This window comes from Astatotilapia calliptera, chromosome 3 (genome assembly GCF_964374335.1).
Source record: "Astatotilapia calliptera chromosome 3, fAstCal68.1, whole genome shotgun sequence".
In the NCBI taxonomy this organism is placed as follows: Eukaryota; Metazoa; Chordata; class Actinopteri; order Cichliformes; family Cichlidae; genus Astatotilapia; species Astatotilapia calliptera.
The window spans coordinates 48,438,580-48,459,618 of NC_137424.1; the positions used below are offsets into that span (position 1 = coordinate 48,438,580).

Consider the following 21,039-nt stretch of genomic DNA (forward strand, 5'->3'; position numbering starts at 1 on the left):
ACAGTTTTGGCAGCACAAATCCTGCACACAATTGGTCGTACCGTGTTTTTTGCAATTAATAAATTATTTTTTTATAATTTATTTATTTTAACATTGAAAAAGTGCAGGTAAAGTGGTCACATCAACAAGCTCAAGAAACCTGTTCGAGAAGATTTGAGGTTTGCGACACGCTGTGTAATTCTGCTGGAAGCAGCCGTCAGAAGATGGGTCCACTGAGGTCATGAACGGCGATGCACGATGTGGCTTTTAAATAGTGCTGTCATCATTAATCCCGTTAAAAGGATGTTTACGCCATAACCGTATTAACGTGGCAAATCTCCGAGTTACCGCAGATCACCCCGTGCGTGCGGCTGCACGGCGTCAACATGTTAGTGTGGTGATCTGCGGTAACTCGGAGATTTGCCACGTTAATACGGTTATGGCGTTAACATCATTTTAACGATGACAGCACTACTTTTAAATGTTGTTTCAAAGTGGCCCAAAATGTGCCACACACTATTATACACCACTGTGCCTACCACCTGAATGTTGAAGTAGCATGTGTAGCCTCGTCAGACCATTTTTGGTGAGCTTGTGTGATCTGTAGCTTCAGTTTCTTGTTCTTTGCTGATAGAAATGGCACCCGGCGTGGTCTTCTGTTACTGTGTTCAGAGATGCTCTTCCGCATACTTTGTTGAAACAAATAGTTATTTGAGTTACTGTTGCATTCCTATCTGCCAGGCTATTCCCCTCTGACCTCTGGCATTAATAAGGTATTCTTCAACCAGAGAACTGCTGCACACTGGATATTTTCTCTTTTTTCAAATCATTCTCTGTAAACCAGAGACATGGTTGTGTGGGAAAATTGTCCAGTTTCTGAAATACTCAGACCACATTTAAAGCCACTATTCTTACATTTGGTTTGAGCTTAAGCAGGCCATCCCGAACCTTGTCTACATGTCTAAATGCATTTAATTACACCCAATATTCAGTGTATTCTTCAGTGTTGTTTAAGGTAATAAAACAGACTATTTGACTTGCATTAACTTGCCTAAAAAGTTTGAAATTCTAATAACCTGACACTTTTCCATTTTTTGAGTCAAATAAGACTGAAAATATCACTTGAGTCTACTAAGATTTTCTTTTCTGGAAACTAAATAATAAAATGACAGTCTGTTGGTGATTTAGTGGCTTCATTCAAAGAAAACCAGTGAACAAACATGTCCTCTGAGCGCTCTGCCCATGGAAATCTAAGCTGTGTTTTGAAAAAGTAAAGCCAGCACAGCTGTGCCTTAAACCTGCTTTTCTTTTTTCTACTGGCCTCTGGTTGCATAAAGAGGTTTCACTATAAATACATCTACAGCAAAACAGCACTTTTTACTTTTCCCCCCCATTTTTAACTCCTTTTTACTTAAATTGTGCAGAATCACAACTGCAGTCACCTCAAGGTGCTTTATATCAGCGGCCCCCAACCGCCAAGCAACGGCCCGGTACCAATCCATCGTTTGGTACCGGACCACGAGAGTTGAGGCTCGGGTGTAAAATTTATGGTTTTCAGGGTTTCTTTTTTCTTTTATCGTTAACTCTGTTTCCCTGTGTCTTTTCCCGTGTTGTAGTTGTGTGTTATTTTAAAAGAAATATTTATGCATTACTATAGCGACCAGAGAGCATTAAGGGGCAGAGAGGAGGATGTTACTCTCAGTGTTGTTGGCGCATTTCAGGAGGGCGCTGCTAATAAAGTTACACAATTTCACAGAGAATTCACGTTGATCATTATATTTACCAAATGCCACAGTTTTTGTCTTGGTCGTATCATTTTATTTTGTTGTATTTATCCGCGACATCTTAAAGACCGGTCCATAGGTGAAGACCCTACGGTGGGGGGGCTTCTGTGCCAATTCTAAGTCTTTTTACAGCAATAAATGTTCATTTTATAAAGTGAACATTATATTGTTCAATTGTACAATTGAGGATGGGTGTACCTCCCAGCTGACAGGGCTCCGTGGTGTAGTGGTTAACATTTGTTCCTTGGTTTGAGACCATTAGGAGACACAAACTGAGGGAGTCACGAGTTGGTGTATTCCTAGTGCTGGTCCCAAGCCCAGATAAATGGGAAGATTGTGTCAGGAAGGGCATCTGGTGCAAAATCTGTGCCAAGTCAAACATGCTATCCATCCGCTGTGGCGACCCCCAGGGAAATGGAGTAGGAGCAGCCCAAAGTACCACACGCTATTATATAAACTTGCAGCATTCCTAATTTTAACAGTCACGTGTACCCCTCGATTGTCATATCCAGTTTCAAAACACCAACATGCATGACATCGCGGTGACTACAGCCATGTTCGTATGCAGTCTGTGTCTGACTTCTCTCTGGTTTTCAGAGTCGAGTTTTTCACCCACTCTGTACAGGGGTTCAACTAAACAGACTGAAATGATCTTTCTAGCCAAAAGACTAGTTAGGAAACAGAACCGAACATCTGTCCAGAGCAGCCCTGAATAACCTCAGCAGAACAGCACTCCACCCAGTTATACTGTTGACTTGTTGTGACCATCTCACATGCACTTTGTTTTTCATTTTCAGCATTTGAAAAGCAGGATACAGTAATCGCTTTCCACACCATTTCTTTTCCTTGTTGCTTTTAGTTAATAGCACAACTATTTTTCCCAAGATCTGGATCGAAAACAGTTGCAAATAAGATATGACTTTATATTTTAATCTTTCTTAAACTGATTGCTTCATTTTGTGAGAGCATTTCAGTCAAAAAGTTGTGTAAGAGGTACATTTCAAATGGTATCCTTCTTGTACGACTCATTCTGTCCTCCTTTGTGGCTAAACCTCAGCTCTCCTCTGCACACAAAAACAAGCCCAAAAAATAATACTGAAATACAGTTCAACCTAGGTCTTCTTCCATAAAAGCCCCCACAACACCACCAGCTCATTCATTCCTGGCTCTCTCTCTCGTTCTCCACTTTTTTCCACACACTCTGTTCTCCCCTCCTCAGCCTTTTTTTAACTTATTGCTTTCTGTCTATTGCTTTGGTTTTTGCAGATATTCAACACGCTATGCAGGCTGTTGCAGAGAATCTCAATGTAATTGTTGTCAGATGACATTCAGAGAATCGGCGGGAGGTGAAAGAAAGAAAGTTGGGTTAAAAAAATAGAGATGATGTAAAAAATTTAATAAAATAGAAAGAGAAGCTGCTGGAGGATCAGTGAGGAAATGTTAAAGTAGAGAGCGAAAAAAAGAAGTTGGAGAGGGGGGCGGTTTACAGGTTACCATGCCAACAAAAATAAACACCAAGTGTGTTATGTGCTCCATGCTCCAACTCACTGACCTGCCCGGTGCTATGATGTGTGTGTGTGTGCAGCTAAGTATTAGGGAGTTAACACACTGAAGTGAAGTCACCTTTGTTTTGGGGGGTTTCTACATTTACTGGGCCTCGGAGGAAATGCTTGACACTCTGGAGGCCGTACAGCAGGAAGCTCAGAGCCGACCATGTGTGTATATTTATGTGTACGTGTGGGCGTCAGCAAAAACAGACACGAGCCGGCTGTTCAACACAAACGGATATTACAGTTGATTCAGTGTCCGGTGATGAATTAAACCCCTTTTTTAACCCTTTCTTTATCTCTCGCAGGGTTCAGAGGCAATGGAGGACTGCGTGCAGGGGGCGCTCTCATCGCTTTATCCTCCTTTTGAGAGCACAGCCCCACCCCTCCTCTCCCAGGTAGATTTCTCTAGTGCGCACAACTTCATCCCAGTGCACGTCTTCAGGGAAATATACAAGGGTTGTGTAGACAAAGACAGTGTGATGTACAAACCCAATTCTGAAAATGTTGGCTGTGTAAAACGTAAATAAAAACAGAATGCTATGACCTCCTAAAGCTTTATTTTATTCACAGTAGAACACAGAAATTTTACTATTTCATGAAAATATGACATCATTTTGAATTTGATTGCAGCAGCACCTCAAAAAGGGTCACAGAGACAGGGTCAACAAAAAGTAAAAGTAATTGGTTCTGAAAAGAAACAGCTGGCAGAACATTTACAACTAATTAGGTTGATTACCTACTGGTCAGTCACACGATTGGATATAAAAAGAGCCTTTTAGAGAGTCAGAATATAAAAAATCCATATTGAATGGCTGTCATCTTCTGGCCTGTCATGGAAATCACCGTCTGCAAATGTATGTTAAAGCGCTTTTATCAAAAGAAGAAGCCATATGTGAACATGATCCAGAAAGGCTGCCGTCTTCTATGGCAGGGATGTCAAACGCGTTCCCTTTTGCCAGCAAAAGAAGTTTAATCGGGTTTAACTACATATTCTTCTTCTTAATACAAGTAAAAGAAGTGCAGTTTCAACAGTTTATCTCTGTCCACATGCTGTTGTAGTAAATGAAAGACATCTGTTTCTTAAATTGTAGGAAATAACAGTGTAAAATGTGTAGGCCATTGCCTGTACTGTCATGTAATTACAAAACAGACAGCTTCTGTAAATGCACAGAAATGTCTATAGTCAGTATTAGCGGGGAAAAAAGCCTTTGTGTACAGGTTTCAGAACAACACATGCTCCTATCCGGACTACTTCTTTTTCAGGGATGGCCTTGCATAGCGCAGCAAACTGCATCTATAAAGATAGTGTGCCATTGTAGTACAAGGGTACTGAAGAGCCTTGCCTGCAGTCCAGACGTTTCACCAACTGAAAACATTTGGAGCATCATGAAATGAAAAACACAACAAAGAAACCTGAGGATTGTTGAGCAGCTAGAATCCTCCAGTAGACAAGTATAGGACAATGTTCCTCTCCCACGATTCCAGCAGCTCGGTTTACATTGTGGTACACATGGCGGTGTCCCAGCTTTTTTGAGACGTGTTGCTGTAATCGAATTCAAAATGAGCTAATATGTTTTGCTCATTTTAAACATTTAAAATGTTTTTATATATTCTAGGAATAAAATGAAATTTGCCAAATTTTGAGTTGTTTTTGCAGTTGGGTTTGTATGGATAGCACAGACTTTCCATCTAGTTTTCAAATTTTTAGTTTTTAGTATTTTTAGTAACCAGCTTAGATATTTCTTTTTTTCTTTTTTCAAATTGGACCAAGTAGTCTTTGTTACCTAAACTTCACAGAGAAGGTTTTAGTTCCTAAATCTATCCAAGAAGTCTAACCAAGAAGTATTTAGTACCTAAACCTAACCAAATAGTCTTTGGTGTTCAAGTCTTACAGAAGAGACTTTGATGCCTAAATCTAACAAAAAAATCTTAACTAACTATCCAACGAGGTTTGCAGTTTCCAAACCTAACCAAGTGCGAAGTTAAACCTTAAACCTGAGTTTAACTGAAAACACAAGCTTGTGATTTATTCAATGCTGCTACTCCAGTATTGCCATTAAGCACATGTTATCCATATCTTTGCTCTACCAGAAACCCTATTTGAAACCCTACAACAAGAACACCTTGACTTTTCGATAACACAAGCAAATCTAGTCAGTTATAACCAAATATTCTTAGATTATAGCACCCCTAACTATATCTAGCATTAATTTAGCTTTCGGTGCTTTGTTTCCTTAAAATTCTGGATACAAACAGATTTTTTAGCAACGGCTTGAACCATTGAGAGTTACTCTACTTACTTTGTAATTGTTTTTTTTTTCCAAGTTGTCACATAGCTTCCAATCAGTTTTCTTTCTTGCCATGGAAAAAGCTGTTTGATACAACAAGAGGGATCAAATTAAACAGCCTTGGTGATTTGCTTGCTCTAACTACTGATCATATGCTGTCTGGGTTGAGCAAATTCTTCCACTCAAGGGGAAATTAAACCCTCTACAAATCCACTGATAGACAAAAAATACACACACGCACACAAAAAAAATGTTGCTAAAGTAAATGCTGTTTAGTGCCTAAGAATCTGATATTCAGAGAATAGCTTAATTTTCTATTCACTCCAAAGTGTTTTTACCGAGTCTTGCATCCATTGTCCAGGTCTTCTCAGTCCTGGAGTCGACCTATCAACACGACAGTCTTCGCTATCTCCTGGACTACTTCGTACCTGCAAAGCACCTCCTGCACAAACTCCAGCAGCATGCCTGTGTGAGTTCTAAACTGCAAACACTGTTTGAATGGAACACACACAAAGCTGAATACTTAGAAACAGAATCAGCCATCACACACAAGAAGTATAGTCTGAGAAATTTACCAGCTAGCTTCTTGATTCCTTTAAAATGGTCCTTGGGTCATTTCTCAGGTAACTTACTTATTGGAACTGACAATTTAAGGCAGTCAAGCCGTAGTTCATAATCTGAGCAATGCCTTGTCAAATTCAGCTATGCAGAATAAACCCAAACCTGTTAGGTGAGTAAAAGATGCGACATCGCCAAATCTCTTAAACAGAAGTTCTAAAGTGCAGATAAATAAATGTAAGTCAATAACTTCTATTTACAATTATGTAGCATACCCATGATAAGAAACCAAATTATTTGATCTCTTCTGTTATCAGCACTGTAACTGTGTGGCATCCGTGGAAGTTTTAGCCACAGATGCATGAGGAGATGCTTACTGTCTTGATTTCATTTCAACATGAAGTTTTGTAAAGTCCAAGTTATAAAGGTCAAATTAAGCTAAGTCAATTTTAACATTCATTTAAAATTGACAGACAAGTTATTTAAAAGTACTTTAAAAGACAGCAAACGACTAAAGGAACCAATAAGACTAAATTTATTTGCAGTTTGATGGAGACAAAGAACTGCTGGTATTGATCTTGTTGGCAGAATGCAGAACAAATTAAGCCTCAGTCTAGTCTTTAACATTTCTCACTAAATCATTTCAGAACAGTGGAAAACCTGTCTGATTGTTTTTTATTATTTGGGGTTTCTACAGATTCTGGCTTAAAAGTCTGTGGTTTCCAATATAAACTGGGGTTGTATTCTCAACAGTCAAGTCCAAGTTTTATGCCGGGGGTCCTGTAGTGTCTCTGTAGCTGGTGACAGGAAGACTCCAGAACTTAAAACATGTAGAGTTTGATACACGTAACCCAATACCAGTTGTTCACTACGTTATGGAGGCTCGAGTCTGCCCCTAAACTTTAGCTGCTCGGTAAAATTTGTGAAAGTCTCTGGTGACATTTGAGATTCGCAAACAAATGAGGTGGTTTTCCTGCCTCGGAAGCTCCAGGAGTGAATGACATGCAGTGCAGTCTTGTGTAAATAAATAGTTTATGTTGTGATGTCTTTAGGATCCCACATACATAAACACAAACGCATATAAATAATATGATACAGGATACACTGTCCAAACCTTGTGCAAACATGCAACTTCCACTTTGTGTCACTCTCTTGCTGTTTCTGCCACACTTAGCCAAACCGAGACAAAGAAATAAGGCGCGATGTCTATTTAACTCGAATCCCTGATGTTTAATTGAACAGCATTCTTTATATTGAACTTTCTGAGACACGCAAAGGTAAACAAGTCGCAGTGTTTAGTGCAAGATTGGTAGCTAAGAACGTTCTCATATTTCCCTCCACAGTTTTCCTAGACTTATACACACACATATACACACCCCCGTACAGCGTTTGTGAGCAAACTATGTTTTCATTGTCGCTGAGTGGAGCTGCCTGGGATGGGAGTTAGACTGTGAGTCATGACAATAATGCCTTCCATATGTGAGTGTGTTACTTGCTGCGAGAGAAAGAGTGAGTAACAGAGAAGCGGTGGGAGTCGAAGGAGAGAATGAACATGACTCCCATTCACTGTGCCTGTGCGAAAACAGAGACGATGCTGGAGTTTAGCAGGCAATAGCAGACTGATTGAGGAATTTTTGAGTAATGGGAGGTGGGGAAGAAGGAGCAAACACTGGGGCATATTGAGGGAGAAGGAGGGGGTGGGCCAGAGGACACAGAGAGTTACAGATTGTGGACTGGCTCGAAATAGGCAAACTTTTTAAGAGAGGAAAAGCTGCACATGCTTTTTAATGCTAATATTCACCCTGACAGATATCAGATACTTGCTTCCCCAAAGCTTGCCACAGTGACAGAACAGGCACGAAATGAGACAGAAGGGAGGCTTAAGAGGAAGAAATTGAATAAAGGACAGAGGTAGAATAAGGGGAGATGGAGGAGAGGCTGAGGAAGGAATTTAATTTGATCACGTCTCGTGAGTCTGGAGGGCACAGAGAGAGGAGCGAGCAGCCCTGTGTCAGTCGATTAGACGTGACTGGGAACAGCAGAGAGAGGCTCTGGATGAGTTTTAGGCTTCAAGGCTTTAAGAAAGGGGATATAGATTGGACACACCACTGATTAAGGTGGGAATAGTGCTTGGATTAAGGTGTATTACCTAAATAGATCAGTTGATTAATCGTGCAGAGGGTCCCACAAGAGGCCCACACTGCTGTGCCCGAAATCACAGAATTTGCAGTTAAATTCTTTTACTATTCACTGGAGGGTTTTCTGTATTTAGGACTGATTGAAATTGATTCTGTCGTTCTTACAGAGCCACCTGATGTGTTTTCCAACTGTTTTAGTAGTGGCTGCCTGTTGCGAGGAGCTGGTCATCTGCAAGTTTCTGTCTGACTCATTGACTCTCTGCTAACTAAGCAGTTTTACACTTAGGACACACGTCATGTCTGACATTTGTATGTGGCACTGGCTTTTGGCCAGTTCAGCTTGTGAAAACCGTTGACTCGTGTGGTATCAGTTCTAGAATTTCTGCTCATTTAAATAACTAAGCCAGATACAACCATGCAGGCGGACACCAGTGTGGGTGTGGGTGAATGGGAAAGCACAATTGTGCACACTGAGGGGACTCTAATGGTTCTAAAAGGAGGTCAGTGCATCACACAGTCGGAAGGGGTTCAGAAAGATGACTTGTTCAGCAAAATCGAACATTATCTGAATGAAGGTTTAATTTTCTGTTCGTACATTTAACACTCTCTCTTTGTTTTCTTGTGTCAGTCTCAGTACCTGGGTTGCTTGTTCCTTCACTCTGGCTGGCCTCTCTGCCTGGGCGAAAAAGTGGTTGTCCAACTTTCCACTTTGGACTGGAGGCTTCTGCGCAGTAATGACTTCTACCTACAGGTGGTTCCCTTCTCTACACGTTGCCCAAGGCTGGCACTAAAATGCCTGGCTCCTGGGGGACGGACTGTTCAGGAAATCTTGGTGCCCGAGTCACAGCATCCCCTTGTGTTCACCACTGAGTGGCTTCACATCATCAACAAAGAGCGAGGTCACAAGAGAGAAGGTAAGGAACAGATTCCTCTTATCTGACCGTTAGAAAAGATCATTGGGGAACTGAAGATTGGGTAATACAGGTGGGTTGCTTGAAGAATCATATTTTTTACCAGGTGGAAGGACAGAAAGACGGGGGCTATGTATATAAGGGTGATGATGGCAGATGGGGAGAACGTAACAGCAGAGCTAAAGAAATGTAACAAAGCTCATTTTAGTCAAGTCAAGCTGATGTTGGTGTTTTCTTATTTTTTAAATTACCCTGTACTTTTTCTTCATAAATGCATTCCTTTCTCTTCTTTACAAAGTTGGAGGAGGACTTGACACCTGTCTGGTCAGTACATGCGATGGTGTGGTTAGACTTCCATGGAAGGAGGTAGTCTACCCAAAATTTATCCACGACCCCTCTGAAGAGTTGGGCCTAATGTCCAACCGTCTGCCTAGCGAGGGGGGTAGCAGCCTCGGAGGCTGGGGTGGCTCATCCTCTGGGGAATTAGACTCCTGGTCCTGGGATGAAGAAGAAGATGAGGATTTGCAACCGGATGGCTTGGACTCTGACTGTGTGCTTCCTCGACGAAGGCGCAGTGAAGACGGCCTTGGGCGGACATCGAGACAACCTCAGCTCGATGGGGATTATGTCGAGCTTTTGGAACCCAGGGGGGGTCCTGATGGAGGAGTCGATCCAAGGCAGCGGTACCAAGAGATGCATGGAATCTGTAAGACCAAGACTCTACCTCTTTGCAGGAGAGGAAAGGCTATCAAGGTTCGCAGAGGAAAAGCATGGGGATATGGGCGAACGGAAAGGTCAGGAAGCTTTCGGGCTATTCTTGGCATCAAAGGAGACGCTGTGGCTGCCAAGGGTGAAGCATTACCGCCACTGCCTGTGCCAGGAGTTGCCGAGCCTGGCCGAGGGAGGCGGTCTTACTCCTCCTCAGTCCATGACTCTGATGAAGGAGATAAAACAAACAGAGACTCTGAAGGCCTGGAAAGCCGCCGCCTTTGTTTTGATGGCCCATTCAAGGAAAGGAGACCTGGAGTGGGCAAGGAGAGAGATAGCAATGGTCACACACAGCTATGTAAAGATGACCACAAAAGTAAAGAATCCAAGAGCAACAACAGCTTGGACACAGGTGAAATCCATGAGTCAACAAACCACAAAGATGGACACGTTGTAGAGGGCCACTCTGATCACGGATCACATTCGGACTCTGTTTTTGAGGATGCTGATAAACCACTGAGCGGAGACACTGAGGCTAATACCCCAACATCAGATGCACCACAGAGACCATTCGCTGCTGTTTCAAAAAGTGGTGAAATTACAAACACTGGGTCTAAAAAGAAGAGTTTGTCAAACCAAAAATCCATGGATGAAAAGGATGAAGGAAAAGTGGAGGACAGAGTATGCCCCAGAGGAAAAGAGGTTAAAACGGCAGGATTCAGAGCACCAAGGTACTGAAATATCGTACTCTTTCATCTTATTTGTGTTCTTTTTTGACACTTCTTTATTAAAACACAACTTGATAACACTTAGCTGCAACCTTATGGACACAGAAAGGCCTCAAAAACGCAATGTGGCATGACCGTGACACATGCCTGTAAGTGCAGCTATTAATTTTATGGTGTGCCTCATTAAGATTTTCCTCTGCTTTGTGTTTAGGAGGAAAAGGAAGGGAAAGGGGGCCAAAGGGAAAGCTAAATCTGGGGGTCGTGTAAAGGAGAAGGCCTTGAAAATGCAGGTTAAAACTCCTCAACCAAGCCCAGCCACCTGCACTGCTTCAACAAAACTGCCGACTGCCAAGGAGAGCCAAACAGAGGAAGCAGAGCAGGCTGACCAAACTGAAGGTGCTTCTGCTGCAGATAGCGAGGCGACAGACAACACAGTGAAAAGCAGCGCAGGTCTGAAGAAAACCGTGTTTGTGCACAAACATTTGGTCATGTGTGCTTAACTGTCCTCAGACTGTTTTGTATATTTTTCTGTCTCTTCACAGAAGCTGAATCATCTCTGCCTGTGTGTAACGGACAGTCGGGCACATCTTTTTTTAACCACTCTAATGAGGAGGCTGCGTCACCTGACAAACAGAATGGTGATGCTTCAAAAGAGCCCGCCCTGCTGAGGGAACTGGACGCAGACCTTCTCCAGTCAGGGAAGCTCAAGTTGACAGGCAAGCTTCTTTAGGGCCTTCTGCATAATCAGCTCAGAACATTTTAACAAGGGCCTGTTTAGATATGTGCACTGGACATTTCTAGGGCTTATTTGACAGAGCTGCATATATAAATGCAAATGGCAATTTAAGCAAGAACATATAACCAACAGCCTTTAACACACAGATGTCTAAGTCATCATTGGTGATTACCACAACATCAACTCTAAGTTTTGGGGAAAAACAAAAAGGACTATTTGACAGTTTTGATGCATGTCTGTTAGAATATTTATGTCCAATGGCACTGATTAGTGCCAATGTGAGAACACTGCAGGCTGGTGTATTCCCAGTAAATGGTCTGCTGTTAGCTGTCTGTACACTCCACCCAGGCAGCCCCCAAAACCAGAAGTATTTCCAGTAATCAGATGATTCCTGAGCTAAAAATCTACTTTTACACTTATCAGAAAAGTCAGCTTTGGACCATGTCCTTCCTGGGTTTTCCCACATTATCTGGGTGTTATTTGTGAAATTGCTTCAGTGAAGCCTTTCTAATTACTTTTGTAAAGTAGTAACTGTATTTCTTTTTTGTTGCCTTTCTAGTCTGCATAGCTGGCTTGTATCTTTACCAAGTATCAAAAGAAATATTTTATTTTTTTATGGTACTGAAACAAAACCTGCTTTATTTCCAAAGTTCACATCATGGTGATCCTAAGTAATTCAATTCAATTCAGTTTTATTTATACAGCGCCAAATCACAACAACAGTTGCATCAAGGCGCTTTATATTGTACAGTAGATCGTACAATAATAGATACAGAGAAAAAGCCAACAATCATGCGATTGAGCAAGCACTTTGGTGACAGTGGGAGGTAAAAACTCCCTTTTAACAGGAAGAAACCTCCGGCAGAACCAGGCTCAGGGAGGGGCGGCCATCTGCTGCGACCGGTTGGGGTGAGAGAAGGAAGACAGGATAAAAGACATGCTGTGGAAGAGAGACAGAGATTAATAACAAGTATGATTCAGTGCAGAGAGGTCTTTTAACACATAGTGAGTGAGAAAGGTGAAAAAGAAATACTCAATGGATCATGGGAATCCCCCAACATATACCTACTATACCTATTGCAGCATAACTAAGAGAGGATTCAGGGTCACCTGATCCAGCCCTAACTATATGCTTTAGCAAAAAGGAAAGTTTGAGGTCTAATCTTAAAAGTAGAGATAGTGTCTTTAGTAGATATCAATAACACCAACAAGCTTACAGCACAGAGAAAAACCAAATGGATTTGTATGCTTGTAGCCTCGGTGAATTAGTTTGTCCTCTTGGCTTCCCCACTCGATGCTTAACCTGATGCATATTGACCACAGGTACAGTGGACAGGCTGGGGCGTGTTCTGGTTTTCACAGAGGCCGACGCATCAGAAGTGGGTTTCTCTGGGGAGGAGATGGCCCGCGTCTTGGCCTGTTACCACACAATCACGCGGTAAGTGCGTGTTCCTCCTTTGATTGTTTATTTTAGTCGTCCGTTGTCACCAGAGATTTATGGCTTTTAAATACAGGGGGATATTGCCAATAAATGTAGCCTTCGGCTCTCTGATTCCCCCGATTCTCTGAATGTATGTTTAAAAATCTTTAACTGGCTTTTTTTGTTCACATTTTTATATTTAGGCTTGTGTGGTTTGTTTCCTGTTATACCACCGAGACCGAGCCTGTTTAACGAAAAGCGCCTCATAATTATGTTCGACTCGACTCGCTTCTTGACTTTTCCAAATACAACATAAGGTGGTGTGAGGGAAACACAGAGTGTGCCAGAAAACGGAGGACAAACATAACAAACTGACTCAATGTCAGCTTCACAAACACATCTGAGCTTGCCAGTTTACCTGGCACAATAACTGCTACTACTTGTGGCAAGTCAGAACCAAAGCTTCTCAACGGCTTTGGGTAGAAATGATGTGATTCTATGCAAATGACCAAAAAACTCTTGTTTAAGAACAAATGTTTGTTTCAACTTCATCGTTTGGTGAAAATACCTAAATAAAAATGGCTATTACACTGGTTTAAAGCTAAACACTTATTTTTAACATCTCTCTCTTCATCCACCCTCAACAGGCCTGCAGCCAAAGAAAAGGGTTTAACAGTGTTAATGGACAGCAGGCGCGCCCCACCCTCCGCTCTCTTGTTCTCTGCTCTTAAATTGTTCCAGGTGAGACAGCACAAGGACGCTGGTTAACTGGAAGTGCTAAATGTTTGCATGCACGCTTTAATTAGGCTGCAGATGTGATAGTAGCTCGAGCACATGTGTTTTTGTGTTCGTGCCAGGGGTCGGTCCCCGGTGGTCTTGGATCCCTTCTGGTGTTGGTGGAAGAGCAGCAGGAGTCCCCTTCTCATTCCCTGGAAGGAGCAGAGGTGACCTCATGCACATCACATGTTTAGACTGTATTACTAAGCTCCTCATGGTTAAGTCGGTTATACTTCTTTTACTTGCAGATCCGTAAAATGAATAAATGTGAAGTTATGAAAGCATGTCAAAAGCTCAGTGATAAATAGCACGAGAAAACATTAGCAGAAAGCAAGTTCCTGTAATTCTATTGCCTATTATAATGTCAACAGGAAAAAGTGTTCATATAGGAAATGCAAATTGCGCGAGAGGAAATAATGTTCCATAAATTGTCCCTGTTCCTTGTTGCAATGCGATCAGTGTCAGAAGTGCTTAAGCTGGAGTGCACATTCACATTGAGCTTGAATCTATTAAACCCAATTTCCATACGTTTGGAACATCTACTGCTTTCAGATAACTCGGTTTTACCACTAATTCAGCATATTGCTTTGCACCGATCAGCAGAAATCTTTCTTGCGCACAGGCACGGGAGGATCGGTCATGCCACGTGGTTTGTGTTTCAAGCAGGCAGTGTTCAAACTTTGGATGTCGACGACAAACACTTCCAAGAAGATGTGAACGCTGTAGTTAAATTACAACGTCAGCACCATGTTGAATTTCAGTAACCAGTTGTGTACCTGCTCAGAAAGTAAAAAATAAATCATAATACAAGTTAGTTTTTTTTTTATTCTCTCCCATTCTCAGAACCTCTAGCCATAATTGCCATTTAATAGAATCGCAAATAACAAAGAGGTCAGCATTATTCTCTCACTCAAAGTGGCCACATGCCCTGATAATACGGTTTAAACAGGTGATTTTTGAAAACTTATGATTGGCACAGCAGGTTTGTTGATGTTTTTAAACTCTTGGAGCTTTTCACTTGGTGTGTACTCAGTAAACATTGCCAACACTAACACATTCAGATAAGAGTTTATATGTTCCAGGCTTCAGTGTGATTTAATTTATTTCTTTTTTGGTCTAATTTCCTTAAAAGCTTTTATTCTTCTCAAACATACAATAAGAAAGTCACTTCCTCTGCCCCTTACTGTTTCTCCTCTCCTGTGCAGGTCCACACAGTGCGAGGAACGAGTGTCCTTCAGCAGTATGTAGACAAACAACAGCTGCCCAAAGAAGTAGACGGGGACTTTATCCACTGCCACGCGGACTGGCTGGCCTTCAGACTGGTGAGGAGCTCTGTTTTGTCTGTTCGATTATGCAAACATGAAAAAGCATCCTTGAACTTTTCACATTTGATTCTCCACTATAGCATTTGTGTTTTCAGTGGTTCATCCACAGAGTGGAGGTATGACGAAGTTCAGACTTCAGTGTAAACAGGAACATTAATCAGTCAGCTGCAGTCTTCAAAGTGACTTTGGTGTATCAGGGCAGCAATAAAAACAATTAGAGTCTGCTATTAGTTTGTGATTGAATCAGGTCAAAATGGCAATTGAATGCAATTTGTTTGTGATAATACGGTCATTAACTCATGAATCAGTGAAAATTTCAAACCTGTCGCCATCTCGATGAACAGAAATTCACACTAACGGCTTGTATTCAGAGTCTATCCAGAAACTCAGAGATCTGAAACAGAAATTCATAAATTCCTCCACAAATCATGATGTAGTTGCTGCAGAGTGGCAATTTAACAGCTACTTGACATAAGAGCTGGAAAACCTTTCTTTTAAACAGGAATATAACCAGAATACAGCTAACCAAATCCATTTTGCAAAGAGACACGTCACAGAAAACTTGCACCTTGATTGCAAAACCTTCACCGATCCATCTGATAGTGGTTGTTTGGAGACATGTTTCCTCCTATATGTGACCCATGCCATCTCCTTGTAATCAAAAGCTGTCGCCCAGAGATTGTGGGTGTTGTATGCTCAGCCTCCTGGAGACTAGTTAGTTGCCACAATGATTTATAATCCAAAACATTTAAGCTATCACTGGGCAGCCACAGATTTTCTCTAGTCACAAGAGGGTTGCTGTCCTATTTTTACTCCCGTGTGCATCAGCGTGTGTACATCAGGGATGTCAAAGTCATTTTTCACATACAGCTCACTTTGATCTTAAGCTGTCGGACCACTGACCTAACCCTAACCCTTTCTGTCAGGAAATAATGAAATTTCGATAGCATGTCTCGTTTTTTTTTCACATTATTAAAACATGCTGCCGTAGTAAATGAAAAAAATGTGTCGGCACGACTGTTTGAGGTTTTGTTCTGTAATTATAAAACGGAAAGTTTCTGTTAATTCACAGGAAATGCCATTTTTGTATGTAGCTGAGGAATTTTCTAAAGCAAAAAGTCCTTAGTGTATTTTTATTGTTATTATTTTTAAACTTCTTACAGACAGCTTGGAATGAACAAGCTCAAGTAACCCACTCAAAGTCCGGAGTTCTTGTAGCTCGTAACTTGTTTCGAGTTTTGGGTACCTCCAGTGTAAAATATGACCTCTGACAGTTGAGGGAGTATTGTGGGAGAAAGAACATCTAGGAGGGAGGGAGGCGAAATAAAAGGATGTTGGCTGGGAAAGAGTGGTCGTCTACTGGTGGTCGATTATTCCAGACAGGCATGATGAACTAGGTGAAGAAAAAACACAGCCCGTAAGAATCTCAAGGACCCTTAATGGCTTTCCCCCCACAGTTTATGTTGCTTTATCTAAACAGTTGAAAACATTTTCCTATCCTCTGGACTTTTTCTGACCTCTCCTGTGGATTACAAAAAAGGTGGAATGAAAGAGAGATTTCATGTGTTTGTGTGGATTTCTACTTCTTTTTGTCCTGTTTAGAGTCTGGAGAGTCTGACAGAGCGCTGTGAGAGCGCCCTCTCACTGCTTGGAGAAGCACTGCAGTCTATGGACGCTGAGCCAATGCCAGACAACATAAAGGTCCATAACTTTAACATGATGCTCATTCTACTCGTTGTGTGCGCTCAGATATATTTGTGTTTTAGTAACTTACCAGTCTCTATAAAAACACACACAAAAGGTACAATACACATGCTTATCTTTTTCAGGCTGTTCCTCTGAGCATTGACAAACACAGGCAGCTCATGGCCAGCGTCCTGGCCGACCAACGGTTAACTGAGCTGCAGCAGAAGGGCGGGGCCTGGCTTGCTGGATTGACAAATAGGGCATCTGGACTGGCACAAAAGTCACCAGACTGCAGGTACCAGACACCTAATTCATCCAGTATTTGTAGGACTACTGAATTTTTATTTTATGGATTATACTTTTTTCTTTCTTTTTTTTTTTTTTTTAAATCAAGTAACAAAATCCAATGAAAATATTGGGGCCAAAAACCCTGGAAAACGAACACTCCCGGTTATTTAGTGCTAATCAGCATATGCTAACACGCTAAACCACGATTTTATAGTGATTTTTAGCCATCTGTCAGTGTTGGCACCATCATGCTGAACATGATTTGGCTCCACCATTGATTGGCCACACCTTCTCTGAGCTCTGCCAGCAGTGTTAGTTCAATGCCTTGTCATCTTACAGAAACTATTGGATTTGCATATAAACTGAAGCCTCATTTTCCTATTCTTTGCTGACAGGACAAACACCCAAGCCTTCCGCCTTCCTACCAGCTCATTAGTAGTCTGGCTACTTTCCACTGACCTCTGACATCAACAAGACGTTTTCTTGCAGAGTTTAATTCTCTATAAAATCTTAGAGCTGTTTGTGTGGGGGAAATCCCAGTATATCATTAGTTTCTGACACTCTCAGACCAGTCCGTCTGGCATTAACAACCATGCCATGTTCACTAAAATCAGCCTTTTTCCTAAGTTTGAACTTCGTTGGGTTCCTGCCATGTGATTGGCTGATTAAATTATCGTTTTAATGGGTAGCTGAGCACACATATGTAACAAAGTAGCTGGTGACCTTCCACCCGAGTGTCGTGCCACCCCAAAGTTGTGCTTGGAGCCTATTGCCACACTTTACCAACAATGAACTGAAAGCTATTTCCTTCTAACATCCAGTAGCTGTACTGTGGGCATTTTATGCATTCCTGAGTTATTTTTTAATACAACCTAACAACCCACAATGTTATGATTCTGAAAAGATGCTTTAATATACATTAAGCACAGGACTTGAAGACTATATTTTAAACTTTCTTCTGTTTTCCTTTCCCATGCTTTTTAAAATTTTGATTGAAGGGTTATTTTGTCAGGATGAGCTTTAGGTTAAAAATAATCTTCCTGACAAAAACAGAGTTGTTTGTTTTTGGCCATAAAATGAAAACCAGCTGGAGAAGAAAACACATCAAATAAAGGACAGAGCGATGCAGCTTGTTTGTGCATGACTGCAGCTTAGAGATGATCTGAAGACTGTTGTAGCTCTTCTGTTCTTACTGTGTAATGAGTTTTGGCTTAAGCTGTGCAATAATACAAGATGGGTTTTTTCTGTGCTGTACATGAGACGTTGTTTTATAATTAGATCATTTCTGTCAGCATGATTTTGAAGAATTTAAATGAAAACCAAAATTTCTTTCTTCTCCTCTCAGAGCTGCTCTTGCCGTAACTTCTAAACTTTATGACAGCGTGGACGATGCACTCCATCGGCTTGTCCGAGTGTCCAACCAAAGAGGTCGTGACCTGGAGGCGTTGGGGCGTCTGGCGGGGTTGGTGGACAAACTGGAAAAGGTATCTGAGGAAGATTTGCTTTACTTTAAAATAACCTACACTCTGTAATCTGCGTATTTGTTTTTTGCTTCATCATCTTCAGTTTTTCCACATCTTATGCGTAACAGAGCGCCTCATGTCCTCCACTCACCCAAACCTCCGCCTTTAATCCACAGTGCGATAAAGAGATTGAGCAGGTTCAGTCGCAGCTGGAGGACTACAAGGATCCTCCTCTCTCCCTCAGCAGACTCTCGCTCAAACAGCAGAGGTTCAAGACGTTCAAAGAAACGGCCAATGTGAGTAATGCAAAGATGAATGTGCTTTTTGTGTGAAAACATTTTCACATGTCATGTTAAAATATGCAGGTTCACTGGGCTCAGTGTTATGGAGCCAGTCTTAACCCTTTAAATTCCTGATTAAATAATTGCCAATTTTTTTTTTTTTTTGGGGGGGGGGGATAAAGGATGAAGTGTTTTTTGAATCTTCTGACAGCTAAAAAACAAAAATATGAAATTGCATATATGAGTCTTAATTGCATCGTATTTACCACATCTGGCATTTTTGGCGATTTATTGATTAAAAATCCGCTTTGTAATTTACTAATAACATTTTTCGGTGGGGGGGGGGGAGATCACATGGATGCTGTAGAAGTCTCTAAAACTCACCAAAACTGTGTGTATCAAATGTAAAACACTAGGCGTTAAAGGGTTGACGCTAAATAAAAAACAACTATGCAACGTAGATTAGAAAATTTCCCTCTTTCACATCATCTTACAGTAGCAACACTGTTGCTGTGGCTGAGTAATTCATTCATTTGCATAACGGCGTCAGTCACTGATGGCGATGACTGAGACTCAGAAGGATTGACTCTGTGTGTGATCTGAATGAAATTCTTTGAAATTACATATAAATACAAGTTTATATTAGTGTTAGTAAGTTAGTGTGGATAGGTTAATTGGAAACTCTAAATCGCCCATAGGTTTTCATTTGAAAAAGCACCGTGTTCTCTCCATGTTGGCCTCCAGTCCACACTGAGACGCCGTTTTTGCTCAAGGAAAACGCAGCGTTTTGGAAATGCTCTTTCGTGTCGCAGTGTAGACAACAAAAACGGAGACTTTCTAAAACGATGACACATTTTAGTCATGTGATGCAGTCATGTGACCAATTAAACTAAGATAGCGGAGGGCATTATACAGCAGTTGTTTTGTTTGCACTCAATTTTGACAGCCCTATTAAAGATGAATATCAGTCTGTACACGCTTCAGATAGCTTTTCTTCAAATTCTTTAATTCTCACTCGCTTTTGCAACTTTTTACTTTTGTGTTACTCACAGCAACAACTCCACCTCATTGTTAGTCCATTTAAAAACTCGGTGCTTTTCCTCAACATTTTGCTGCGACGTTTCAGAGAGCCGGAAAGTAAAGAAACGGCAGACAGAAATGAGGCAGGTGGAATTGTCTTGCGCTTCACGCATGCGCAGTACTGGAACGTAAGCGTTTTCGTCCGTTTTTGACACGCAACTCTGTGAAAACGACTGAAAACGCTAGTGTGGACGTGGAGCGTTTTCAAATTTATCCTTGCTAGTGTGGACAGAGCTTAAGACAGCTGGGATAGGCTCTAGCCCACCCGCGACCCTGAAAAAGATAAACAGTAGAGAATGGATGGAGATCAGGTGTAAAATCAAAGGAGTTGTAAACACAGAGTTCCTGCAAACATTGTGGCTTTAAAATGGTTTTGGTAACAGGCTGTCTCTTTTCTCTAATGCTTACAGCGATGTCTAGCCCTGATCTCTTGACAGTACTTATGTGTTGGCAGCTGTGACTCATATAGACTTTGATTTAATTGGTCTTCTAAAGGTCATTTAGATTTCATTCATGATATTCACAAAACGGTGAAATATGACTGCCACACACCGTCTCATGTACCGCTAATACACTTATTACATCACAGTGTTTTGGTCCGACTGACCTTCTTCAAGTACAAAGGGAGTGTCCAGTTTTATCTGCATGTAAATGACTTTTGGTAAGTAAGCACACATCATGATAACAACATGGAGAATATTCACATACAGTTAAAGCGTCCGCCCTCAGAGCTTTTGCTTTCACTTTGTTTCTACAGTACATGTAAGCATCTTAACATCGCCCACAAAAAAAATCCCTTCTGTCACGTCAACTCTGGGATAAGAAATCTTATTAGTCGTACTTAAGACACATGTGTTACTGTGAATCACCCACTGTAGGGTTTGAGAAGTCAATAACTGAAACGATAAACTGTGAATAGATGTGCTTTAAGCCCACTGTGCCTTTCAGTGGCATATTTGTGTCATTCTCATGGAGACGAGCTAATGAAAAGTTTTCCCAGCATATTCCCAAGAGATGCAGTCAATATTTTTCCATCCACGATTTCCCAAGTGTGTCCTGTCAGTCTTCTACAGTAAATACTTCTTGACAGCCCATTTTCCTGCATCTTTCAGGAGCTGCACAGTGAGACTCTGTCACTGCTCAGTGATTTGGAGGGCTGGTGTGAACTGGACTGGGCAGGCCTGAGCGACGTCCAGATCCGACTCCCTCCGGTCAGGGAGAAGCTCAGGGACATGTCCCACTGTCTGTCTGACTGCTGGACCACTCTGGACAACACACAGAGGTTGTTGTCCACTCTGACCGAGGTACGGCACAGGAAGACCTCTGCAGCACACACACA

At 41.6% G+C, this 21,039-nt stretch overlaps 1 protein-coding gene across 3 annotated transcripts in view; it reads left to right on the forward strand.

Moving 5' to 3' along the window:
- arhgef40 (Rho guanine nucleotide exchange factor (GEF) 40) overlaps positions 1 to 21,039 on the forward strand; it is a 47,008-nt gene that overhangs the window by 8,587 nt on the left and 17,382 nt on the right. Inside the window, exons 1-16 of one of the 3 annotated variants that reach the window (XM_026162681.2) lie at positions 3,277 to 3,494; positions 3,619 to 3,708; positions 5,963 to 6,070; positions 8,926 to 9,211; positions 9,507 to 10,647; positions 10,856 to 11,094; positions 11,187 to 11,360; positions 12,704 to 12,818; positions 13,448 to 13,541; positions 13,658 to 13,744; positions 14,783 to 14,899; positions 16,505 to 16,603; positions 16,732 to 16,883; positions 18,222 to 18,360; positions 18,516 to 18,635; positions 20,813 to 21,004. In XM_026162681.2, the coding sequence (XP_026018466.2) occupies positions 3,477 to 3,494; positions 3,619 to 3,708; positions 5,963 to 6,070; positions 8,926 to 9,211; positions 9,507 to 10,647; positions 10,856 to 11,094; positions 11,187 to 11,360; positions 12,704 to 12,818; positions 13,448 to 13,541; positions 13,658 to 13,744; positions 14,783 to 14,899; positions 16,505 to 16,603; positions 16,732 to 16,883; positions 18,222 to 18,360; positions 18,516 to 18,635; positions 20,813 to 21,004 (3,171 nt within the window). In that variant the 5' untranslated portion in view covers positions 3,277 to 3,476. Of the gene's footprint in view, positions 1 to 3,276; positions 3,495 to 3,618; positions 3,709 to 5,962; positions 6,071 to 8,718; positions 8,798 to 8,925; positions 9,212 to 9,506; positions 10,648 to 10,855; positions 11,095 to 11,186; positions 11,361 to 12,703; positions 12,819 to 13,447; positions 13,542 to 13,657; positions 13,745 to 14,782; positions 14,900 to 16,504; positions 16,604 to 16,731; positions 16,884 to 18,221; positions 18,361 to 18,515; positions 18,636 to 20,812; positions 21,005 to 21,039 lie in introns of those variants that run through there. The other 2 variants (XM_026162682.2, XM_080291483.1) reach the window with 2 other exon arrangements.